Here is a 21,730-nt window from a genome sequence, read left to right as displayed (position 1 = left end):
ACTGTAGATATATTGTTGCTAGGTAACCATGTAGGCTATATGATTCACCACCTGAGGAAGGGGGACCTCACAACACTGAGCTAGATTACTAACTGTAGACCTAGCAACACTATCATATTTACAGTTAGATTAGCCTACAAGGCTATCTAGCAACACTATCATATTTACAGTTAGATTAGCCTACATGGCTATCTAGCAACACTATCATATTTACAGTTAGATTAGCCTACAAGGCTATCTAGCAACACTATCATATTTACAGTTAGATTAGCCTACAAGGCTATCTAGCAACACTATCATATTTACAGTTAGATTAGCCTACAAGGCTATCTAGCAACACTATCATATTTACAGTTAGATTAGCCTACAAGGCCATCTAGCAACACTATCATATTTACAGTTAGATTAGCCTACATGGTTATCTAGCAACACTATCATATTTACAGTTAGATTAGCCTACAAGGCTATCTAGCAACACTATCATATTTACAGTTAGATTAGCCTACATGGTTATCTAGCAACAATATCATATTTACAGTTAGATTAGCCTACAAGGCTATCTAGCAACACTATCATATTTACAGTTAGATTAGCCTACAAGGCTATCTAGCAACACTATCATATTTACAGTTAGATTAGCCTACATGGTTATCTAGCAACACTATCATATTTACAGTTAGATTAGCCTACAAGGCTATCTAGCAACACTATCATATTTACAGTTAGATTAGCCTACATGGTTATCTAGCAACACTATCATATTTACAGTTAGATTAGCCTACAAGGCTATCTAGCAACACTATCATATTTACAGTTAGATTAGCCTACATGGTTATCTAGCAACACTATCATATTTACAGTTAGATTAGCCTACAAGGCTATCTAGCAACACTATCATATTTACAGTTAGATTAGCCTACATGGTTATCTAGCAACACTATCATATTTACAGTTAGATTAGCCTACATGGTTATCTAGCAACACTATCATATTTACAGTTAGATTAGCCTACATGGCTGTCTAGCAACACTATCATATTTACAGTTAGATTAGCCTACATGGCTGTCTAGCAACACTATCATATTTACAGTTAGATTAGCCTACATGGTTATCTAGCAACATTATCATATTTACAGTTAGATTAGCCTACATGGCTATCTAGCAACACTATCATATTTACAGTTAGATTAGCCTACATGGTTATCTAGCAACACTATCATATTTACAGTTAGATTAGCCTACATGGCTATCAGTAAATGTAGGCTAATGTCCTACAGAAACTTCCCAGCTCCAGGCCTAAGCCACTTGATGTAGGTGTCTATTCACTGCAAATGGCGCGCACCGCTCGGCTCCGCGGGTTCATCAAACCCGTACTAACTCCAGCCTAGTCCGGTTGTAAAGTGGTGCCATGAACACAATATTAAGAGGTGAGAAAAACTTGGAATACTCCCAGAAAACTGTGACTCTCTGTAACTCTGTAACTACAACAACAGTAGTTGCTTTGAAAACTGTATTTTTCCCACAGTAGCATTTTGAGCAACGGTCATATGATTATGCTTCTCAGAATGCCTCTCTCCCTCCTCCATGTCACAGTGGAGAGAAGAAGTGAGTCAGCAGCCAACAGCCAAACAGAGACAGGCAGAGAGTTTCATAGCAGGAAACAACATAATGCATAGGCTATTACTGTTGACCAAATTATGGTTCTAGAACAATCCACAGGAACGTTGTGTAGCAAAATCACCCCAAATAATGGTTCTAGAACAATCCACAGGAACGTTGTGTAGCAAAATCACCCCAAATAATGGTTCTAGAACAATCCACAGGAACATTGTGCAGCAAAATCACTCCAAATAATGGTTCTAGAACAATCCACAGGAACGTTGTGTAGCAAAATCACTCCAAATAATGGTTCTAGAACAATCCACAGTAAGAGGTAGCCTATGTCTGTAATTCTGGGTTCATTGTCCCAGATCTAACACACAACCTCTCTCTCTCACCTCGTTGATGGCTTGTATGATCTTGGATCTGAATGTGACGGTAGCACAGAGGACGGCCACCAGCCAGAAGTTGAGCATCACCCCTGAAGACTGGACTCCTTTTAACCTCTCATACTGGGTCAGGAGGGTGGCCAGCAGCTGGGGAGAGAACACACACACACACATTAGAACAGCATATACACACACACAGAGCACATACATCTCCTTCAGATCTGACACCACTTGTGAGCGCAAACACGTTTAATATTATGCATTTGATCCTCGCGGGAATTGAACCCGTGACCTTGCCGTTGCTAGCGCCCTGCTCTTACCAACATGTATTAATCATGCCCAGGTGTTAATAACACTATAAAAAACACTCCTCCTACTGATTACATTCACACAGTATTATATTGAATCACTACATACTGGGTACTGGTAGACACAGTATTATATTGAATCACTACATACTGGGTACTGGTAGACACAGTATCATATTGAATCACTACATACTGGGTACTGGTAGACACAGTATTATATTGAATCACTACATACTGGGTACTGGTAGACACAGTATTATATTGAATCACTAGATACTGGGTACTGGTAGACACAGTATTATATTGAATCACTAGATACTGGTTACTGGTAGATACAGTATTATATTGAATCACTAGATACTGGGTACTGGTAGACACAGTATTATATTGAATCACTAGATACTGGGTACTGGTAGACACAGTATTATATTGAATCACTACATACTGGGTACTGGTAGACACAGTATTATATTGAATCACTAGATACTGGGTACTGGTAGACACAGTATTATATTGAATCACTAGATACTGGGTACTGGTAGATACAGAATTATATTGAATCACTAGATACTGGGTACTGGTAGACACAGTATTATATTGAATCACTACATACTGGGTACTGGTAGACACAGTATTATATTGAATCACTACATACTGGGTACTGGTAGAGACAGTATTATATTGAATCACTAGATACTGGGTACTGGTAGATACAGAATTATATTGAATCACTAGATACTGGGTACTGGTAGACACAGTATTATATTGAATCACTACATACTGGGTACTGGTAGACACAGTATTATATTGAATCACTACATACTGGGTACTGGTAGATACAGTATTATATTGAATCACTACATACTGGGTACTGGTAGATACAGTATTATATTTAATAACTACATACTGGGTACTGGTAGACACAGTTATATTGAATCACTACATACTGGGTACTGGTAGATACAGTATTATATTGAATCACTACATACTGGGTACTGGTAGATACAGTATTATATTGAATCACTACATACTGGGTACTGGTAGACACAGTATTATATTGAATCACTAGATACTGGGTACTGGTAGATACAGTATTATATTGAATCACTAGATACTGGGTACTGGTAGATACAGTATTATATTGAATCACTACATACTGGGTACTGGTAGATACAGTATTATATTGAATCACTACATACTGGGTACTGGTAGATACAGTATTATATTGAATCACTACATACTGGGTACTGGTAGATACAGTATTATATTGAATCACTAGATACTGGGTACTGGTAGACACAGTATTATATTGAATCACTACATACTGGGTACTGGTAGATACAGTATTATATTGAATCACTAGATACTGGGTACTGGTAGATACAGTATTATATTGAATCACTAGATACTGGGTACTGGTAGATACAGAATTATATTGAATCACTACATACTGGGTACTGGTAGACACAGTATTATATTGAATCACTAGATACTGGGTACTGGTAGACACGGGAGTTTTTCATAGCCAGTTGATCTATCCAGGGAAAACTCAAAGCTCCATGGCAAAATGTGTAGAATTGCAGCAAATTAGGTTTAAAACAGTAACATTTTCTCTCCACCGCCAAGTCCTCAAATATTCTTTCCCGGGGCCCGGACCCAAAGCTACGCCCCTCCTCAGCTAAGACCCTTACAGGCCGACCACGCCCCCCCAGCTAAGACCCTTACAGGCCGACCACGCCCCCCCAGCTAAGACCCTTACAGGCCGACCACTCCCCCCCAGCTAAGACCCTTACAGGCCGACCACGCCCCCCACAGCTATGAACCTTACAGGCCGACCACGCCCCCCACAGCTATGAACCTTACAGGCCGACCACTCCCCCCCCAGCTAAGACCCTTACAGGCCGACCACGCCCCCCCAGCTAAGACCCTTACAGGCCGACCACGCCCCCCACAGCTATGAACCTTACAGGCCGACCACTCCCCCCCCAGCTAAGACCCTTACAGGCCGACCACTCCCCCCCAGCTAAGACCCTTACAGGCCGACCACTCCCCCCCAGCTAAGACCCTTACAGGCCGACCACTCCCCCCCAGCTAAGACCCTTACAGGCCGACCACTCCCCCCCAGCTAAGACCCTTACAGGCCGACCACGCCCCCCACAGCTATGAACCTTACAGGCCGACCACGCCCCCCACAGCTAAGAACCTTACAGGCCGACCACGCCCCCCACAGCTAAGAACCTTACAGGCCGACCACGCCCCCCACAGCTAAGAACCTTACAGGCCGACCACTCCCCCCAGCTAAGAACCTTATAGGCCGACCACTCCCCCCAGCTAAGAACCTTACAGGCCGAACACTCCCCCCAGCTAAGAACCTTATAGGCCGACCACTCCCCCCAGCTAAGAACCTTACAGGCCGACCACTCCCCCCAGCTAAGACCCTTACAGGCGGACCACTCCCCCCAGCTAAGACCCTTACAGGCCGACCACGCCCCCCAGCTAAGACCCTTACAGGCCGACCACGCCCCCCCAGCTAAGACCCTTACAGACCGACCACGCCCCCCCAGCTAAGACCCTTACAGGCCGACCACTCCCCCCCACAGCTAAGACCCTTTTGATCCAGAAAAGCCCACAGTGTTGGTTTTTACCATAGTGATGCCGAGCATGGTGGGGCTAACCAGATAAACAGGGTTGGTTTTTACCATAGTGATGCCGAGCATGGTGGGGCTAACCAGATAAACAGTGTTGGTTTTTACCATAGTGATGCCGAGCATGGTGGGGCTAACCAGATAAACAGGGTTGGTTTTTACCATAGTGATGCCGAGCATGGTGGGGCTAACCAGATAAACAGTGTTGGTTTTTACCATAGTGATGCCGAGCATGGTGGGGCTAACCAGATAAACAGGGTTGGTTTTTACCATAGTGATGCCGAGCATGGTGGGGCTAACCAGATAAACAGGGTTGGTTTTTACCATAGTGATGCCGAGCATGGTGGGGCTAACCAGATAAACAGTGTTGGTTTTTACCATAGTGATGCCGAGCATGGTGGGGCTAACCAGATAAACAGGTGCCTGGGTGGAGGAGGAGGCACCGCTGTCATGTTGGCTTCTTTCCCAGAAAGAGTAAAACACATCTGCCCAGCAGACGATCCACAGGAGAAAACCTACTGCCTGGAGGAGAGGATGAGAGGAGAGCAGGAAGAACACTTCATTGTGCATTTTCAGATCATGGAAATTCATATTTTGCTTTAAACCCCACTCCCGGAGAAACACATGCACCCAAAAACAAACACACACACACACACACACACACACACACACACACACACACACACACACACACACACACACACACACACATCCTCGCCGGACAACCGCAGGGCAGTGACCCTGGAGCAGCTGAGGGGTCAAGTTTAAGTGCCACAACGGCAGGAGGCATCTAGGATGTTATTGCTACTCACTCCTCACTACTTTTGCCCAGAGCCTTTCTGACCAGGGCCCTAGGGGTAGTGCGTGAAAAGTAGTGTGTGAAATAGGGAACCATTTGGGATGCAGTTGAAGAAAGAGGAAGAGGAAACGAGATCTTTAGGTAAGGTGTGTGTCAGGATGTTGTCGTGTCAGACTCTCTACCACACAGAGAAGCCTGTGTTCTGAAATGACTCTTCAAGAAGGCAGACTGAAACCACTGGGAAGGATCTCGTTTATCAACTCGACGTTCATGATTCTCATTAGAAAACAGTCTAGGACTTGGTATATAAGTGCCATAGTTTTTTAAATATGATCATCATTGTTTTAAAACCATTACTTAATGGACAACATTTAAGAGAGACTGTGTGTGTGTTTATATGCATGTTAGCTTGCTATATATGTTTCTCTGGTTGTTCAGAGAGAGAGTGTTAGCTTGCTATATATGTTTCTCTGGTTGTTCAGAGAGAGAGAGTGTTAGCTTGCTATATATGTTTCTCTGGTTGTTCAGAGAGAGAGAGAGAGTGTTAGCTTGCTATATATGTTTCTCTGGTTGTTCAGAGAGAGAGAGTGTTAGCTTGCTATATATGTTTCTCTGGTTGTTCAGAGAGAGAGAGTGTTAGCTTGCTATATATGTTTCTCTGGTTGTTCAGAGAGAGAGAGAGTGTTAGCTTGCTATATATGTTTCTCTGGTTGTTCAGAGAGAGAGTGTTAGCTTGCTATATATGTTTCTCTGGTTGTTCAGAGAGAGAGAGTGTTAGCTTGCTATATATGTTTCTCTGGTTGTTCAGAGAGAGAGTGTTAGCTTGCTATATATGTTTCTCTGGTTGTTCAGAGAGAGAGTGTTAGCTTGCTATATATGTTTCTCTGGTTGTTCAGAGAGAGAGTGTGTTAGCTTGCTATATATGTTTCTCTGGTTGTTCAGAGAGAGAGAGTGTTAGCTTGCTATATATGTTTCTCTGGTTGTTCAGAGAGAGAGAGAGTGTTAGCTTGCTATATATGTTTCTCTGGTTGTTCAGAGAGAGAGTGTTAGCTTGCTATATATGTTTCTCTGGTTGTTCAGAGAGAGAGAGAGTGTTAGCTTGCTATATATGTTTCTCTGGTTGTTCAGAGAGAGAGAGTGTTAGCTTGCTATATATGTTTCTCTGGTTGTTCAGAGAGAGAGTGTTAGCTTGCTATATATGTTTCTCTGGTTGTTCAGAGAGAGAGTGTGTTAGCTTGCTATATATGTTTCTCTGGTTGTTCAGAGAGAGAGAGTGTTAGCTTGCTATATATGTTTCTCTGGTTGTTCAGAGAGAGAGTGTTAGCTTGCTATATATGTTTCTCTGGTTGTTCAGAGAGAGAGAGAGAGTTAGCTTGCTATATATGTTTCTCTGGTTGTTCAGAGAGAGAGTGTTAGCTTGCTATATATGTTTCTCTGGTTGTTCAGAGAGAGAGAGTGTGTTAGCTTGCTATATATGTTTCTCTGGTTGTTCAGAGAGAGAGAGTGTTAGCTTGCTATATATGTTTCTCTGGTTGTTCAGAGAGAGAGTGTTAGCTTGCTATATATGTTTCTCTGGTTGTTCAGAGAGAGAGAGAGTGTTAGCTTGCTATATATGTTTCTCTGGTTGTTCAGAGAGAGAGTGTGTTAGCTTGCTATATATGTTTCTCTGGTTGTTCAGAGAGAGAGAGTGTTAGCTTGCTATATATGTTTCTCTGGTTGTTCAGAGAGAGAGAGAGTGTTAGCTTGCTATATATGTTTCTCTGGTTGTTCAGAGAGAGAGAGAGTGTGTTAGCTTGCTATATATGTTTCTCTGGTTGTTCAGAGAGAGAGAGTGTTAGCTTGCTATATATGTTTCTCTGGTTGTTCAGAGAGAGAGAGAGTGTGTTAGCTTGCTATATATGTTTCTCTGGTTGTTCAGAGAGAGAGAGTGTTAGCTTGCTATATATGTTTCTCTGGTTGTTCAGAGAGAGAGTGTGTTAGCTTGCTATATATGTTTCTCTGGTTGTTCAGAGAGAGAGAGTGTTAGCTTGCTATATATGTTTCTCTGGTTGTTCAGAGAGAGAGAGAGAGTGTTAGCTTGCTATATATGTTTCTCTGGTTGTTCAGAGAGAGAGAGTGTTAGCTTGCTATATATGTTTCTCTGGTTGTTCAGAGAGAGAGAGAGAGTGTTAGCTTGCTATATATGTTTCTCTGGTTGTTCAGAGAGAGAGAGTGTTAGCTTGCTATATATGTTTCTCTGGTTGTTCAGAGAGAGAGTGTTAGCTTGCTATATATGTTTCTCTGGTTGTTCAGAGAGAGAGAGAGAGTGTTAGCTTGCTATATATGTTTCTCTGGTTGTTCAGAGAGAGAGTGTTAGCTTGCTATATATGTTTCTCTGGTTGTTCAGAGAGAGAGAGTGTTAGCTTGCTATATATGTTTCTCTGGTTGTTCAGAGAGAGAGAGTGTTAGCTTGCTATATATGTTTCTCTGGTTGTTCAGAGAGAGAGAGTGTTAGCTTGCTATATATGTTTCTCTGGTTGTTCAGAGAGAGAGAGTGTTAGCTTGCTATATATGTTTCTCTGGTTGTTCAGAGAGAGAGAGTGTTAGCTTGCTATATATGTTTCTCTGGTTGTTCAGAGAGAGAGAGAGTGTTAGCTTGCTATATATGTTTCTCTGGTTGTTCAGAGAGAGAGAGTGTTAGCTTGCTATATATGTTTCTCTGGTTGTTCAGAGAGAGAGTGTTAGCTTGCTATATATGTTTCTCTGGTTGTTCAGAGAGAGAGAGTGTTAGCTTGCTATATATGTTTCTCTGGTTGTTCAGAGAGAGAGAGTGTTAGCTTGCTATATATGTTTCTCTGGTTGTTCAGAGAGAGAGAGTGTTAGCTTGCTATATATGTTTCTCTGGTTGTTCAGAGAGAGAGAGAGTGTTAGCTTGCTATATATGTTTCTCTGGTTGTTCAGAGAGAGAGAGTGTTAGCTTGCTATATATGTTTCTCTGGTTGTTCAGAGAGAGAGAGAGAGTGTTAGCTTGCTATATATGTTTCTCTGGTTGTTCAGAGAGAGAGAGTGTTAGCTTGCTATATATGTTTCTCTGGTTGTTCAGAGAGAGAGTGTTAGCTTGCTATATATGTTTCTCTGGTTGTTCAGAGAGAGAGAGTGTTAGCTTGCTATATATGTTTCTCTGGTTGTTCAGAGAGAGAGAGTGTTAGCTTGCTATATATGTTTCTCTGGTTGTTCAGAGAGAGTGTGTTAGCTTGCTATATATGTTTCTCTGGTTGTTCAGAGAGAGAGTGTTAGCTTGCTATATATGTTTCTCTGGTTGTTCAGAGAGAGAGAGAGTGTTAGCTTGCTATATATGTTTCTCTGGTTGTTCAGAGAGAGAGAGAGTGTTAGCTTGCTATATATGTTTCTCTGGTTGTTCAGAGAGAGAGAGTGTTAGCTTGCTATATATGTTTCTCTGGTTGTTCAGAGAGAGAGAGTGTTAGCTTGCTATATATGTTTCTCTGGTTGTTCAGAGAGAGAGAGTGTTAGCTTGCTATATATGTTTCTCTGGTTGTTCAGAGAGAGAGAGAGTGTTAGCTTGCTATATATGTTTCTGTGGTTGTTCAGAGAGAGAGAGTGTTAGCTTGCTATATATGTTTCTCTGGATGTTCAGAGAGAGAGTGTGTTAGCTTGCTATATATGTTTCTCTGGTTGTTCAGAGAGAGAGAGAGTGTTAGCTTGCTATATATGTTTCTCTGGTTGTTCAGAGAGAGAGTGTGTTAGCTTGCTATATATGTTTCTCTGGTTGTTCAGAGAGAGAGAGAGAGTGTTAGCTTGCTATATATGTTTCTCTGGTTGTTCAGAGAGAGAGAGAGTGTTAGCTTGCTATATATGTTTCTCTGGTTGTTCAGAGAGAGAGAGAGTGTGTTAGCTTGCTATATATGTTTCTCTGGTTGTTCAGAGAGAGAGAGAGTGTTAGCTTGCTATATATGTTTCTCTGGTTGTTCAGAGAGAGAGTGTTAGCTTGCTATATATGTTTCTCTGGTTGTTCAGAGAGAGAGAGAGTGTTAGCTTGCTATATATGTTTCTCTGGTTGTTCAGAGAGAGAGTGTTAGCTTGCTATATATGTTTCTCTGGTTGTTCAGAGAGAGAGAGAGTGTTAGCTTGCTATATATGTTTCTCTGGTTGTTCAGAGAGAGAGAGTGTTAGCTTGCTATATATGTTTCTCTGGTTGTTCAGAGAGAGAGTGTTAGCTTGCTATATATGTTTCTCTGGTTGTTCAGAGAGAGAGAGTGTTAGCTTGCTATATATGTTTCTCTGGTTGTTCAGAGAGAGAGTGTGTTAGCTTGCTATATATGTTTCTGTGGTTGTTCAGAGAGAGAGTGTTAGCTTGCTATATATGTTTCTCTGGTTGTTCAGAGAGAGAGAGTGTTAGCTTGCTATATATGTTTCTCTGGTTGTTCAGAGAGAGAGTGTTAGCTTGCTATATATGTTTCTCTGGTTGTTCAGAGAGAGAGAGTGTTAGCTTGCTATATATGTTTCTCTGGTTGTTCAGAGAGAGAGAGTGTTAGCTTGCTATATATGTTTCTCTGGTTGTTCAGAGAGAGAGTGTTAGCTTGCTATATATGTTTCTCTGGTTGTTCAGAGAGAGAGAGTGTTAGCTTGCTATATATGTTTCTCTGGTTGTTCAGAGAGAGAGAGAGTGTTAGCTTGCTATATATGTTTCTGTGGTTGTTCAGAGAGAGAGAGTGTTAGCTTGCTATATATGTTTCTCTGGTTGTTCAGAGAGAGAGAGTGTTAGCTTGCTATACATGTTTCTCTGGTTGTTCAGAGAGAGAGAGTGTTAGCTTGCTATATATGTTTCTCTGGTTGTTCAGAGAGAGAGTGTGTTAGCTTGCTATATATGTTTCTGTGGTTGTTCAGAGAGAGAGTGTTAGCTTGCTATATATGTTTCTCTGGTTGTTCAGAGAGAGAGAGTGTTAGCTTGCTATATATGTTTCTCTGGTTGTTCAGAGAGAGAGTGTTAGCTTGCTATATATGTTTCTCTGGTTGTTCAGAGAGAGAGAGTGTTAGCTTGCTATATATGTTTCTCTGGTTGTTCAGAGAGAGAGAGTGTTAGCTTGCTATATATGTTTCTCTGGTTGTTCAGAGAGAGAGTGTTAGCTTGCTATATATGTTTCTCTGGTTGTTCAGAGAGAGAGAGTGTTAGCTTGCTATATATGTTTCTCTGGTTGTTCAGAGAGAGAGAGAGTGTTAGCTTGCTATATATGTTTCTGTGGTTGTTCAGAGAGAGAGAGTGTTAGCTTGCTATATATGTTTCTCTGGTTGTTCAGAGAGAGAGAGTGTTAGCTTGCTATACATGTTTCTCTGGTTGTTCAGAGAGAGAGAGAGTGTTAGCTTGCTATATATGTTTCTCTGGTTGTTCAGAGAGAGAGAGTGTTAGCTTGCTATACATGTTTCTCTGGTTGTTCAGAGAGAGAGTGTGTTAGCTTGCTATATATGTTTCTCTGGTTGTTCAGAGAGAGAGAGTGTTAGCTTGCTATATATGTTTCTCTGGTTGTTCAGAGAGAGAGTGTTAGCTTGCTATACATGTTTCTCTGGTTGTTCAGAGAGAGAGAGAGTGTTAGCTTGCTATATATGTTTCTCTGGTTGTTCAGAGAGAGAGAGTGTTAGCTTGCTATATATGTTTCTCTGGTTGTTCAGAGAGAGAGAGAGTGTTAGCTTGCTATATATGTTTCTCTGGTTGTTCAGAGAGAGAGTGTTAGCTTGCTATATATGTTTCTCTGGTTGTTCAGAGAGAGAGTGTTAGCTTGCTATATATGTTTCTCTGGTTGTTCAGAGAGAGAGTGTTAGCTTGCTATATATGTTTCTCTGGTTGTTCAGAGAGAGAGAGTGTTAGCTTGCTATACATGTTTCTCTGGTTGTTCAGAGAGAGAGTGTTAGCTTGCTATATATGTTTCTCTGGTTGTTCAGAGAGAGAGAGAGAGTGTTAGCTTGCTATATATGTTTCTCTGGTTGTTCAGAGAGAGAGTGTTAGCTTGCTATATATGTTTCTGTGGTTGTTCAGAGAGAGAGTGTTAGCTTGCTATATATGTTTCTCTGGTTGTTCAGAGAGAGAGAGAGAGTGTTAGCTTGCTATATATGTTTCTCTGGTTGTTCAGAGAGAGAGAGAGAGTGTTAGCTTGCTATATATGTTTCTCTGGTTGTTCAGAGAGAGAGAGTGTTAGCTTGCTATATATGTTTCTCTGGTTGTTCAGAGAGAGAGTGTTAGCTTGCTATATATGTTTCTGTGGTTGTTCAGAGAGAGAGTGTTAGCTTGCTATATATGTTTCTCTGGTTGTTCAGAGAGAGAGTGTTAGCTTGCTATATATGTTTCTGTGGTTGTTCAGAGAGAGAGTGTTAGCTTGCTATATATGTTTCTCTGGTTGTTCAGAGAGAGAGAGAGAGTGTTAGCTTGCTATATATGTTTCTCTGGTTGTTCAGAGAGAGAGTGTTAGCTTGCTATATATGTTTCTGTGGTTGTTCAGAGAGAGAGTGTTAGCTTGCTATATATGTTTCTCTGGTTGTTCAGAGAGAGAGAGAGAGTGTTAGCTTGCTATATATGTTTCTCTGGTTGTTCAGAGAGAGAGAGTGTTAGCTTGCTATATATGTTTCTCTGGTTGTTCAGAGAGAGAGTGTTAGCTTGCTATATATGTTTCTCTGGTTGTTCAGAGAGAGAGAGAGTGTTAGCTTGCTATACATGTTTCTCTGGTTGTTCAGAGAGAGAGTGTTAGCTTGCTATATATGTTTCTCTGGTTGTTCAGAGAGAGAGAGAGAGTGTTAGCTTGCTATATATGTTTCTCTGGTTGTTCAGAGAGAGAGAGAGTGTTAGCTTGCTATATATGTTTCTCTGGTTGTTCAGAGAGAGAGAGAGTGTTAGCTTGCTATATATGTTTCTCTGGTTGTTCAGAGAGAGAGAGTGTTAGCTTGCTATATATGTTTCTCTGGTTGTTCAGAGAGAGAGTGTTAGCTTGCTATATATGTTTCTCTGGTTGTTCAGAGAGAGAGAGAGTGTTAGCTTGCTATACATGTTTCTCTGGTTGTTCAGAGAGAGAGTGTTAGCTTGCTATATATGTTTCTCTGGTTGTTCAGAGAGAGAGAGAGAGTGTTAGCTTGCTATATATGTTTCTCTGGTTGTTCAGAGAGAGAGAGAGTGTTAGCTTGCTATATATGTTTCTCTGGTTGTTCAGAGAGAGAGAGTGTTAGCTTGCTATACATGTTTCTCTGGTTGTTCAGAGAGAGAGTGTTAGCTTGCTATATATGTTTCTCTGGTTGTTCAGAGAGAGAGAGAGTGTTAGCTTGCTATATATGTTTCTCTGGTTGTTCAGAGAGAGAGAGTGTTAGCTTGCTATATATGTTTCTCTGGTTGTTCAGAGAGAGAGTGTGTTAGCTTGCTATATATGTTTCTCTGGTTGTTCAGAGAGAGAGTGTTAGCTTGCTATATATGTTTCTCTGGTTGTTCAGAGAGAGAGAGAGTGTTAGCTTGCTATATATGTTTCTCTGGTTGTTCAGAGAGAGAGAGTGTTAGCTTGCTATATATGTTTCTGTGGTTGTTCAGAGAGAGAGAGTGTTAGCTTGCTATATATGTTTCTGTGGTTGTTCAGAGAGAGAGTGTTAGCTTGCTATATATGTTTCTCTGGTTGTTCAGAGAGAGAGTGTGTTAGCTTGCTATATATGTTTCTCTGGTTGTTCAGAGAGAGAGTGTTAGCTTGCTATATATGTTTCTCTGGTTGTTCAGAGAGAGAGAGTGTTAGCTTGCTATATATGTTTCTCTGGTTGTTCAGAGAGAGAGAGTGTTAGCTTGCTATATATGTTTCTCTGGTTGTTCAGAGAGAGAGAGAGAGTGTTAGCTTGCTATATATGTTTCTCTGGTTGTTCAGAGAGAGAGAGTGTGTTAGCTTGCTATATATGTTTCTCTGGTTGTTCAGAGAGAGAGTGTTAGCTTGCTATATATGTTTCTCTGGTTGTTCAGAGAGAGAGAGTGTTAGCTTGCTATATATGTTTCTCTGGTTGTTCAGAGAGAGAGAGAGTGTTAGCTTGCTATATATGTTTCTCTGGTTGTTCAGAGAGAGAGTGTTAGCTTGCTATATATGTTTCTCTGGTTGTTCAGAGAGAGAGAGTGTTAGCTTGCTATATATGTTTCTCTGGTTGTTCAGAGAGAGAGTGTTAGCTTGCTATATATGTTTCTCTGGTTGTTCAGAGAGAGAGAGTGTTAGCTTGCTATACATGTTTCTCTGGTTGTTCAGAGAGAGAGTGTTAGCTTGCTATATATGTTTCTGTGGTTGTTCAGAGAGAGAGAGTGTTAGCTTGCTATATATGTTTCTCTGGTTGTTCAGAGAGAGAGAGAGTGTTAGCTTGCTATATATGTTTCTCTGGTTGTTCAGAGAGAGAGAGTGTTAGCTTGCTATATATGTTTCTCTGGTTGTTCAGAGAGAGAGTGTTAGCTTGCTATATATGTTTCTCTGGTTGTTCAGAGAGAGAGTGTTAGCTTGCTATATATGTTTCTCTGGTTGTTCAGAGAGAGAGAGAGTGTTAGCTTGCTATATATGTTTCTCTGGTTGTTCAGAGAGAGAGTGTTAGCTTGCTATATATGTTTCTCTGGTTGTTCAGAGAGAGAGAGTGTTAGCTTGCTATATATGTTTCTCTGGTTGTTCAGAGAGAGAGTGTTAGCTTGCTATATATGTTTCTGTGGTTGTTCAGAGAGAGAGTGTTAGCTTGCTATATATGTTTCTCTGGTTGTTCAGAGAGAGAGAGTGTTAGCTTGCTATATATGTTTCTCTGGTTGTTCAGAGAGAGAGTGTTAGCTTGCTATATATGTTTCTCTGGTTGTTCAGAGAGAGAGTGTTAGCTTGCTATATATGTTTCTCTGGTTGTTCAGAGAGAGAGAGAGTGTTAGCTTGCTATATATGTTTCTCTGGTTGTTCAGAGAGAGAGTGTTAGCTTGCTATATATGTTTCTCTGGTTGTTCAGAGAGAGAGAGTGTTAGCTTGCTATATATGTTTCTCTGGTTGTTCAGAGAGAGAGAGTGTTAGCTTGCTATATATGTTTCTGTGGTTGTTCAGAGAGAGAGAGTGTTAGCTTGCTATATATGTTTCTCTGGTTGTTCAGAGAGAGAGTGTTAGCTTGCTATATATGTTTCTGTGGTTGTTCAGAGAGAGAGAGTGTTAGCTTGCTATATATGTTTCTCTGGTTGTTCAGAGAGAGAGAGAGTGTTAGCTTGCTATATATGTTTCTCTGGTTGTTCAGAGAGAGAGAGTGTTAGCTTGCTATATATGTTTCTCTGGTTGTTCAGAGAGAGAGTGTTAGCTTGCTATATATGTTTCTCTGGTTGTTCAGAGAGAGAGAGAGTGTTATCTTGCTATATATGTTTCTCTGGTTGTTCAGAGAGAGAGAGTGTTAGCTTGCTATATATGTTTCTCTGGTTGTTCAGAGAGAGAGAGAGTGTTAGCTTGCTATATATGTTTCTCTGGTTGTTCAGAGAGAGAGTGTTAGCTTGCTATATATGTTTCTCTGGTTGTTCAGAGAGAGAGAGTGTTAGCTTGCTATATATGTTTCTCTGGTTGTTCAGAGAGAGAGAGAGAGAGTGTTAGCTTGCTATATATGTTTCTCTGGTTGTTCAGAGAGAGAGTGTTAGCTTGCTATATATGTTTCTGTGGTTGTTCAGAGAGAGAGTGTTAGCTTGCTATATATGTTTCTGTGGTTGTTCAGAGAGAGAGAGAGAGTGTTAGCTTGCTATATATGTTTCTCTGGTTGTTCAGAGAGAGAGAGAGAGTGTTAGCTTGCTATATATGTTTCTCTGGTTGTTCAGAGAGAGAGTGTTAGCTTGCTATATATGTTTCTCTGGTTGTTCAGAGAGAGAGTGTTAGCTTGCTATACATGTTTCTCTGGTTGTTCAGAGAGAGAGTGTTAGCTTGCTATATATGTTTCTCTGGTTGTTCAGAGAGAGAGAGAGAGTGTTAGCTTGCTATATATGTTTCTCTGGTTGTTCAGAGAGAGAGAGTGTTAGCTTGCTATATATGTTTCTCTGGTTGTTCAGAGAGAGAGAGAGAGTGTTAGCTTGCTATATATGTTTCTCTGGTTGTTCAGAGAGAGAGAGTGTTAGCTTGCTATATATGTTTCTCTGGTTGTTCAGAGAGAGAGTGTGTTAGCTTGCTATATATGTTTCTCTGGTTGTTCAGAGAGAGAGTGTTAGCTTGCTATATATGTTTCTCTGGTTGTTCAGAGAGAGAGAGAGAGTGTTAGCTTGCTATATATGTTTCTCTGGTTGTTCAGAGAGAGTGTGTTAGCTTGCTATATATGTTTCTCTGGTTGTTCAGAGAGAGAGTGTTAGCTTGCTATATATGTTTCTCTGGTTGTTCAGAGAGAGAGAGTGTTAGCTTGCTATATATGTTTCTCTGGTTGTTCAGAGAGAGAGAGTGTTAGCTTGCTATACATGTTTCTCTGGTTGTTCAGAGAGAGAGTGTTAGCTTGCTATATATGTTTCTCTGGTTGTTCAGAGAGAGAGAGAGTGTTAGCTTGCTATATATGTTTCTCTGGTTGTTCAGAGAGAGAGAGAGTGTTAGCTTGCTATATATGTTTCTCTGGTTGTTCAGAGAGAGAGTGTTAGCTTGCTATATATGTTTCTCTGGTTGTTCAGAGAGAGAGAGAGTGTTAGCTTGCTATATATGTTTCTCTGGTTGTTCAGAGAGAGAGAGTGTGTTAGCTTGCTATATATGTTTCTCTGGTTGTTCAGAGAGAGAGCGTGTTAGCTTGCTATACATGTTTCTCTGGTTGTTCAGAGAGAGAGTGTTAGCTTGCTATATATGTTTCTCTGGTTGTTCAGAGAGAGAGAGTGTTAGCTTGCTATATATGTTTCTCTGGTTGTTCAGAGAGAGAGAGTGTTAGCTTGCTATATATGTTTCTCTGGTTGTTCAGAGAGAGAGTGTTAGCTTGCTATATATGTTTCTCTGGTTGTTCAGAGAGAGAGCGTGTTAGCTTGCTATATATGTTTCTCTGGTTGTTCAGAGAGAGAGTGTTAGCTTGCTATATATGTTTCTCTGGTTGTTCAGAGAGAGAGAGAGTGTTAGCTTGCTATATATGTTTCTCTGGTTGTTCAGAGAGAGAGAGTGTTAGCTTGCTATATATGTTTCTCTGGTTGTTCAGAGAGAGAGTGTTAGCTTGCTATATATGTTTCTCTGGTTGTTCAGAGAGAGAGTGTTAGCTTGCTATATATGTTTCTCTGGTTGTTCAGAGAGAGAGAGAGTGTTAGCTTGCTATATATGTTTCTCTGGTTGTTCAGAGAGAGAGTGTTAGCTTGCTATATATGTTTCTCTGGTTGTTCAGAGAGAGAGAGAGTGTTAGCTTGCTATATATGTTTCTCTGGTTGTTCAGAGAGAGAGAGTGTTAGCTTGCTATATATGTTTCTGTGGTTGTTCAGAGAGAGAGAGTGTTAGCTTGCTATATATGTTTCTCTGGTTGTTCAGAGAGTGTTATCTTGCTATATACACTACCGTTCAAAGGTTTGGGGTCACTTAGAAATGTCCTTGTTTTTGAAAGAAAAGATAATTTTTTGACCATTAAAATAACATAAAATTGATCAGAAAAACAGTGTAAATGTCAAATGAATGTTGTAAATGACTATTGTAGCTGGAAACGGCTTTATGGAATATCTACATATGGGTACAGAGGCCCATTATCAGCAACCATCACTCATATGTTCCAATGGCATGTTGTGTTAGCTAATCCGTGTTTATCATTTTAAAAGGCTAATTGATCATTAGAAAACCCTTTTGCAATTACATTAGCACATCTGAAAATTGTTGTCCTGATTAAAGAAGCAATAAAACTGGCCTTCTTTAGACTAGTTGAGTATCTGGAGCATCAGCATTTGAGGGTTCGATTACAGGCTCAAAATGGACAGAAACAAAGAACTTTCTTCTGAAACTTGTCAGTCTAGCTATTTACATGCGAGAAATTGACAAGAAACTGAAGATCTCGTACAACGCTGTGTACTACTCCCTTCACAGAACAGCGCAAACTGGCTCTAACCAGAATAGAAAGAGGAGTGGGAGGCTCCGGTGCACAACTGAGCAAGAGGACAAGTACATTAGAGTGTCTAGTTTGAGAAACAGACGCCTCACAAGTCCTCAACTGGCAGCTTCATTAAATAGTACCCACAAAACACCAGTCTCAACGTCAACAGTGCAAAGGCGACTCCGGGATGCTGGTCTTATCTCATTGTAAGAACCGCTGAAACAGGCAGACACAGATAACACAGATAACACAGACACATGCAGAAGAACATGGACACATACACACACCACCACCCCCATCCCAGACTCTCCCTATAGAAACACACACACACACAGCCCCCCCCTGGACTCACGGTTTTGGCTCTGTTGAGGTGGGTCATGCATATGTAGCCCCGGTCATGGCTTTTGAGGTACAGGAAATAGATTGGGGCACAGACCCAGAGGTAGAGACAGGGGACCCATACCAGCACTGTGCTCTGAAAGCACTGGGTCAGATCTGGGTTTCCCACGTGCCACGTACGGTTCCAATCCTGGGGGGGGGGGGGGGATTAAATGACAGATGACTGAGAGACACAACAGCTCATTCAACATAGTTTTGATAAGGACATGGTGACCTAAGCAGAAAGAGACTGGCACCCAGACAGGGCAGGCTAACAAATGACACCCTATGGGACCTGGGCAACTGCAGTGCACTATACAGGGAATAGGGAACCATTTGGGGTCAAACGTAGTGCACTATATCGGGAATAGGGTTCCATTTGGGGTCCAAAGTAATGCTGTATATAGGGAATAGGGAACCATTTGGGGTCAAAAGTAGTGCACTATACAGGGAACAGGGTGCCATTGGGGGTCAAAAGTAGTGCACTATATAGGGAATAGTGTGCCTTATGGGACACAACCTCAGACTGCTGTGTTCAGATAGTGAATTATGACAAGGCCTAATGTTAGTAGAGCTACAGAGACTAATTCATTCATACAAAACTACACTGTGTGTGTGTGTGTGTGTGTGTGTGTGTGTGTGTGTGTGTGTGTGTGTGTGTGTGTGTGTGTGTGTGTGTGTGTGACCACAGCGTCTGTTCTTCATCTCAGTGAATGAGGTGTTTCTAATAAAGCCCACATAAACATTCCTGCCTTGGCACAAAGGAGGGAACTGGAGGCAGGGTGCCAGGCCTGCCACACACAGACACAACTTCCTCTCTCGTTCCTTTACTAAAGTCTATCGCTTTTGGCTGTATTGTTTGATAACACTTTACCAAAATCCTGAGTTCATAAGGCGTTTATAACACTGATACAACACTGTCATATCACAACAGACACAACACTGAGACAACACTGTCACAACACAACACTGAGACAACACTGAGACAGCACTTTCACAACACTGTCAGCACAACACTGAGACAAAACTGTCACGAGACAACACTGAAACACCGTCACGAGACAATACTGTCACAACACTACACTGAGACAACGCAATCACGAGACAACACTGTCACAACACTGTCACAACACTGTCGCGAGACAACACGATCACGAGACAACACTGTCACGACACTGTCACGAGACAACACTGACACAACACTGTCACAACATGTTATGACAGCTGTTTTTACCTGAATCCTGAGTCATACTGTGTATGTGTTCAATAACCCTACTGTTTAATCAGTCTGACCATGGCTACTAAAGGACAAGCAACTCCAAGGTACTCATGACCAGTGACCAGTTCAGTGATTTTGGAAAGCACTTGTCTCAATACCCTTTGGCTTCAAGACAAGCCCTCTTACCCCTTTGGAATTTGTTTGGTTCAATAACTGAGCCAGTGAATAGACAACAAAGCCCTGTAGAATATAGAAGTGTACAATCACACTACCAGGTCTCTCATAACAGGTTCCAAAGGGTTGTGGGAATGGGTGATGAGATTGCATGTTATCATAACTCAGGAAGCCATAGACCTTACTGACAAAATGCATGTTATTAGGCCTAACAGTCTCTGAAATCCCATACCTAGAACAACAGCTGGAACATTGTGGAAGGCAAGGCAACCCATCTGCTTAGCGAGACTAGGCCTAACACTAATTAGACCTACACCCTGTTATTAACATTTGGGCAAATGGACCTCTAACACTTGTAGCTAAATTCCTTAGGTCATGCTGAGCAAAGCCCTATCTAGCCAGCCCAGCTGACAGATTACTTATTAGGCAATATAGATAGATTCTATCTGCATGACATAACATTATGTGTCACTTCAAATGTGTGTAACTCTTTTGTGCTCCCGAGTGGGGCAGCAGTCTAAGGCACTGCATCTCAGTGCTAAAGGCGTCACTACAGACCCTGGTTTGATCCCGGGCTGTATCATAACCGGCCGTGATTGGGAGACCCATAGGGCGGCGCACAATTGGCCCAGTATCGTTAGGGTTTGGCCGGGGGGAGGCCGTCATTGTAAATAGAGGTTGTTCTTAACTGACTTGCCTAGTTAATCTTCTAGTTCAGTGTCATAACAAGTTTGGTTGGATTCCACACATACTACATGATTTGACAATAGGTTTCTAGTTAGTTTTTGGGGGGTTCTATCTAGCTAATGTAATAATAATGTCCTCTCTATGTTGCTGCTACTCGTAGTGGATGGTGTGTACAGGTTTTAACAAACAAAGTCATCTTGCAACAGCTGATAGACTTGCTGTAGCATTCACAAGCGTTCTTGTGTTGTGGACCTTGCTAGCAAGAGAGGCTTGCCATCATACCTGGGTGTTATGTCATGAAAGTTACCTAGCGAACATTTAATCGAAACACTTTGCTCCATCATCAACAAAGCAGAGGTAGTGTGAGACTCGAATGAAGTTGTTAGAATAGTGAGTTTTAGCTAGCAGGTTAGCTAACATAATAGGAATCAATGGTGTTTAATCACTGAAAGCTGTTAAGCTAGCTAGACACAACTTCACAATAAAACGATGGTCGGCTTTTATTGACAGTGATATACCTTTTTTAATACACTACCACTTTATTTCAACCTCTATTTCACACATTATTAATAAAATTAAGCTTAGCTAGTTAGCTCAAGTCAACACATTCCAACCGGCATAACGACGGCCTTGCTAACTAACCTAGCTAGCTACTGTTAGCTAACGCTAGTGTTACCAAAGACAGTACAGTAACGTTGTAATATTACCAAGCTTAGTTCAGGCAGACACCGTCATTACAAGCAAAGCCGCTGATAGCAAGCTGGAAAACAACTGTTGGCGTCAACATTGTAAAGCAGCTAAAGACAGCGAGTTGGCTAGCTCGGTCGGAACAGTGGAACTTACCCAAAACGGGTCGGAACCGTCCGCACTGCAGAACTTGTCCAAACCCATTCGCGGTTGTTCAAGTTCTCCTCTGATAATTTGGGTTAACAGCGCGACCGCTTTGCTTTGGTTTCATAAGCGCACTTCTGTTGGCGCTCCTGTAAACAAGATAGAAGGTTACCGCTAGGGGACGCTATAACTCAATCCGTAACAGTGCGTTAAGCTGGTGTGTGTGAGTGTGTGTGTGTGTGTGTGTGTGTGTCTGTGACAGTGCGCTTAGCTGTATGTATGTATGTATGTATGTATGTATGTATGTATGTATGTATGTATGTATGTATGTATGTATGTATGTATGTGTGTGTGTGTGTGTGTATGTATGTATGTATGTATGTATGTATGTATGTATGTATGTATGTATGTATGTATGTATGTATGTATGTATGTATGTATGTGTCACTTGTTATTTTACTCTGAGGGGGGCCACCGCTGGTGTGCATGCAGGTCTATTTAAAACCTCTAGAATAACATGCCAATAGCACACTTTTCCCAATGGGCACTGGTCAAAAGTAGTGCACTATATAGGGAATAAGGTGTCTTTTTTCATTTCAGAAAGGAGTGTAAAAACAGGGCCCTCAGAAAGTATTCACACCCCTTGACTTTATCCATATTATTTTGTGTTACAGCATGAATTCAAAATG

At 41.3% G+C, this 21,730-nt stretch overlaps 1 protein-coding gene across 3 annotated transcripts in view; it reads right to left on the bottom strand.

Annotated features, from left to right (window-relative positions):
• The window catches only part of LOC106606184 (multidrug resistance-associated protein 1), a 70,058-nt gene extending 48,845 nt beyond the window's left edge, over positions 1–21,213 (bottom strand). For 2 of the 3 annotated variants that reach the window (XM_082976273.1, XM_082976274.1), the window contains exons 1-4: positions 21,054–21,213; positions 18,105–18,281; positions 5,320–5,463; positions 1,998–2,135 (exon numbers count right to left, since the gene is read on the bottom strand). In XM_082976273.1, the coding sequence (XP_082832399.1) occupies positions 1,998–2,135; positions 5,320–5,463; positions 18,105–18,281; positions 21,054–21,101 (507 nt within the window). In that variant the 5' untranslated portion in view covers positions 21,102–21,213. Of the gene's footprint in view, positions 1–1,997; positions 2,136–4,941; positions 4,980–5,319; positions 5,464–18,104; positions 18,282–21,053 lie in introns of those variants that run through there. The other variant, XM_082976275.1, reaches the window with a different exon arrangement.
• Positions 21,214–21,730: the final 517 nt, after the last annotated feature.

The sequence above is a fragment of the Salmo salar genome, chromosome 06, assembly GCF_965601325.2.
Source record: "Salmo salar chromosome 06, fSalSal1, whole genome shotgun sequence".
Taxonomy (NCBI): Eukaryota; Metazoa; Chordata; class Actinopteri; order Salmoniformes; family Salmonidae; genus Salmo; species Salmo salar.
Note: the sequence above shows the minus strand (reverse complement) of the source record. Positions and strands in the feature narration are given on the sequence as shown.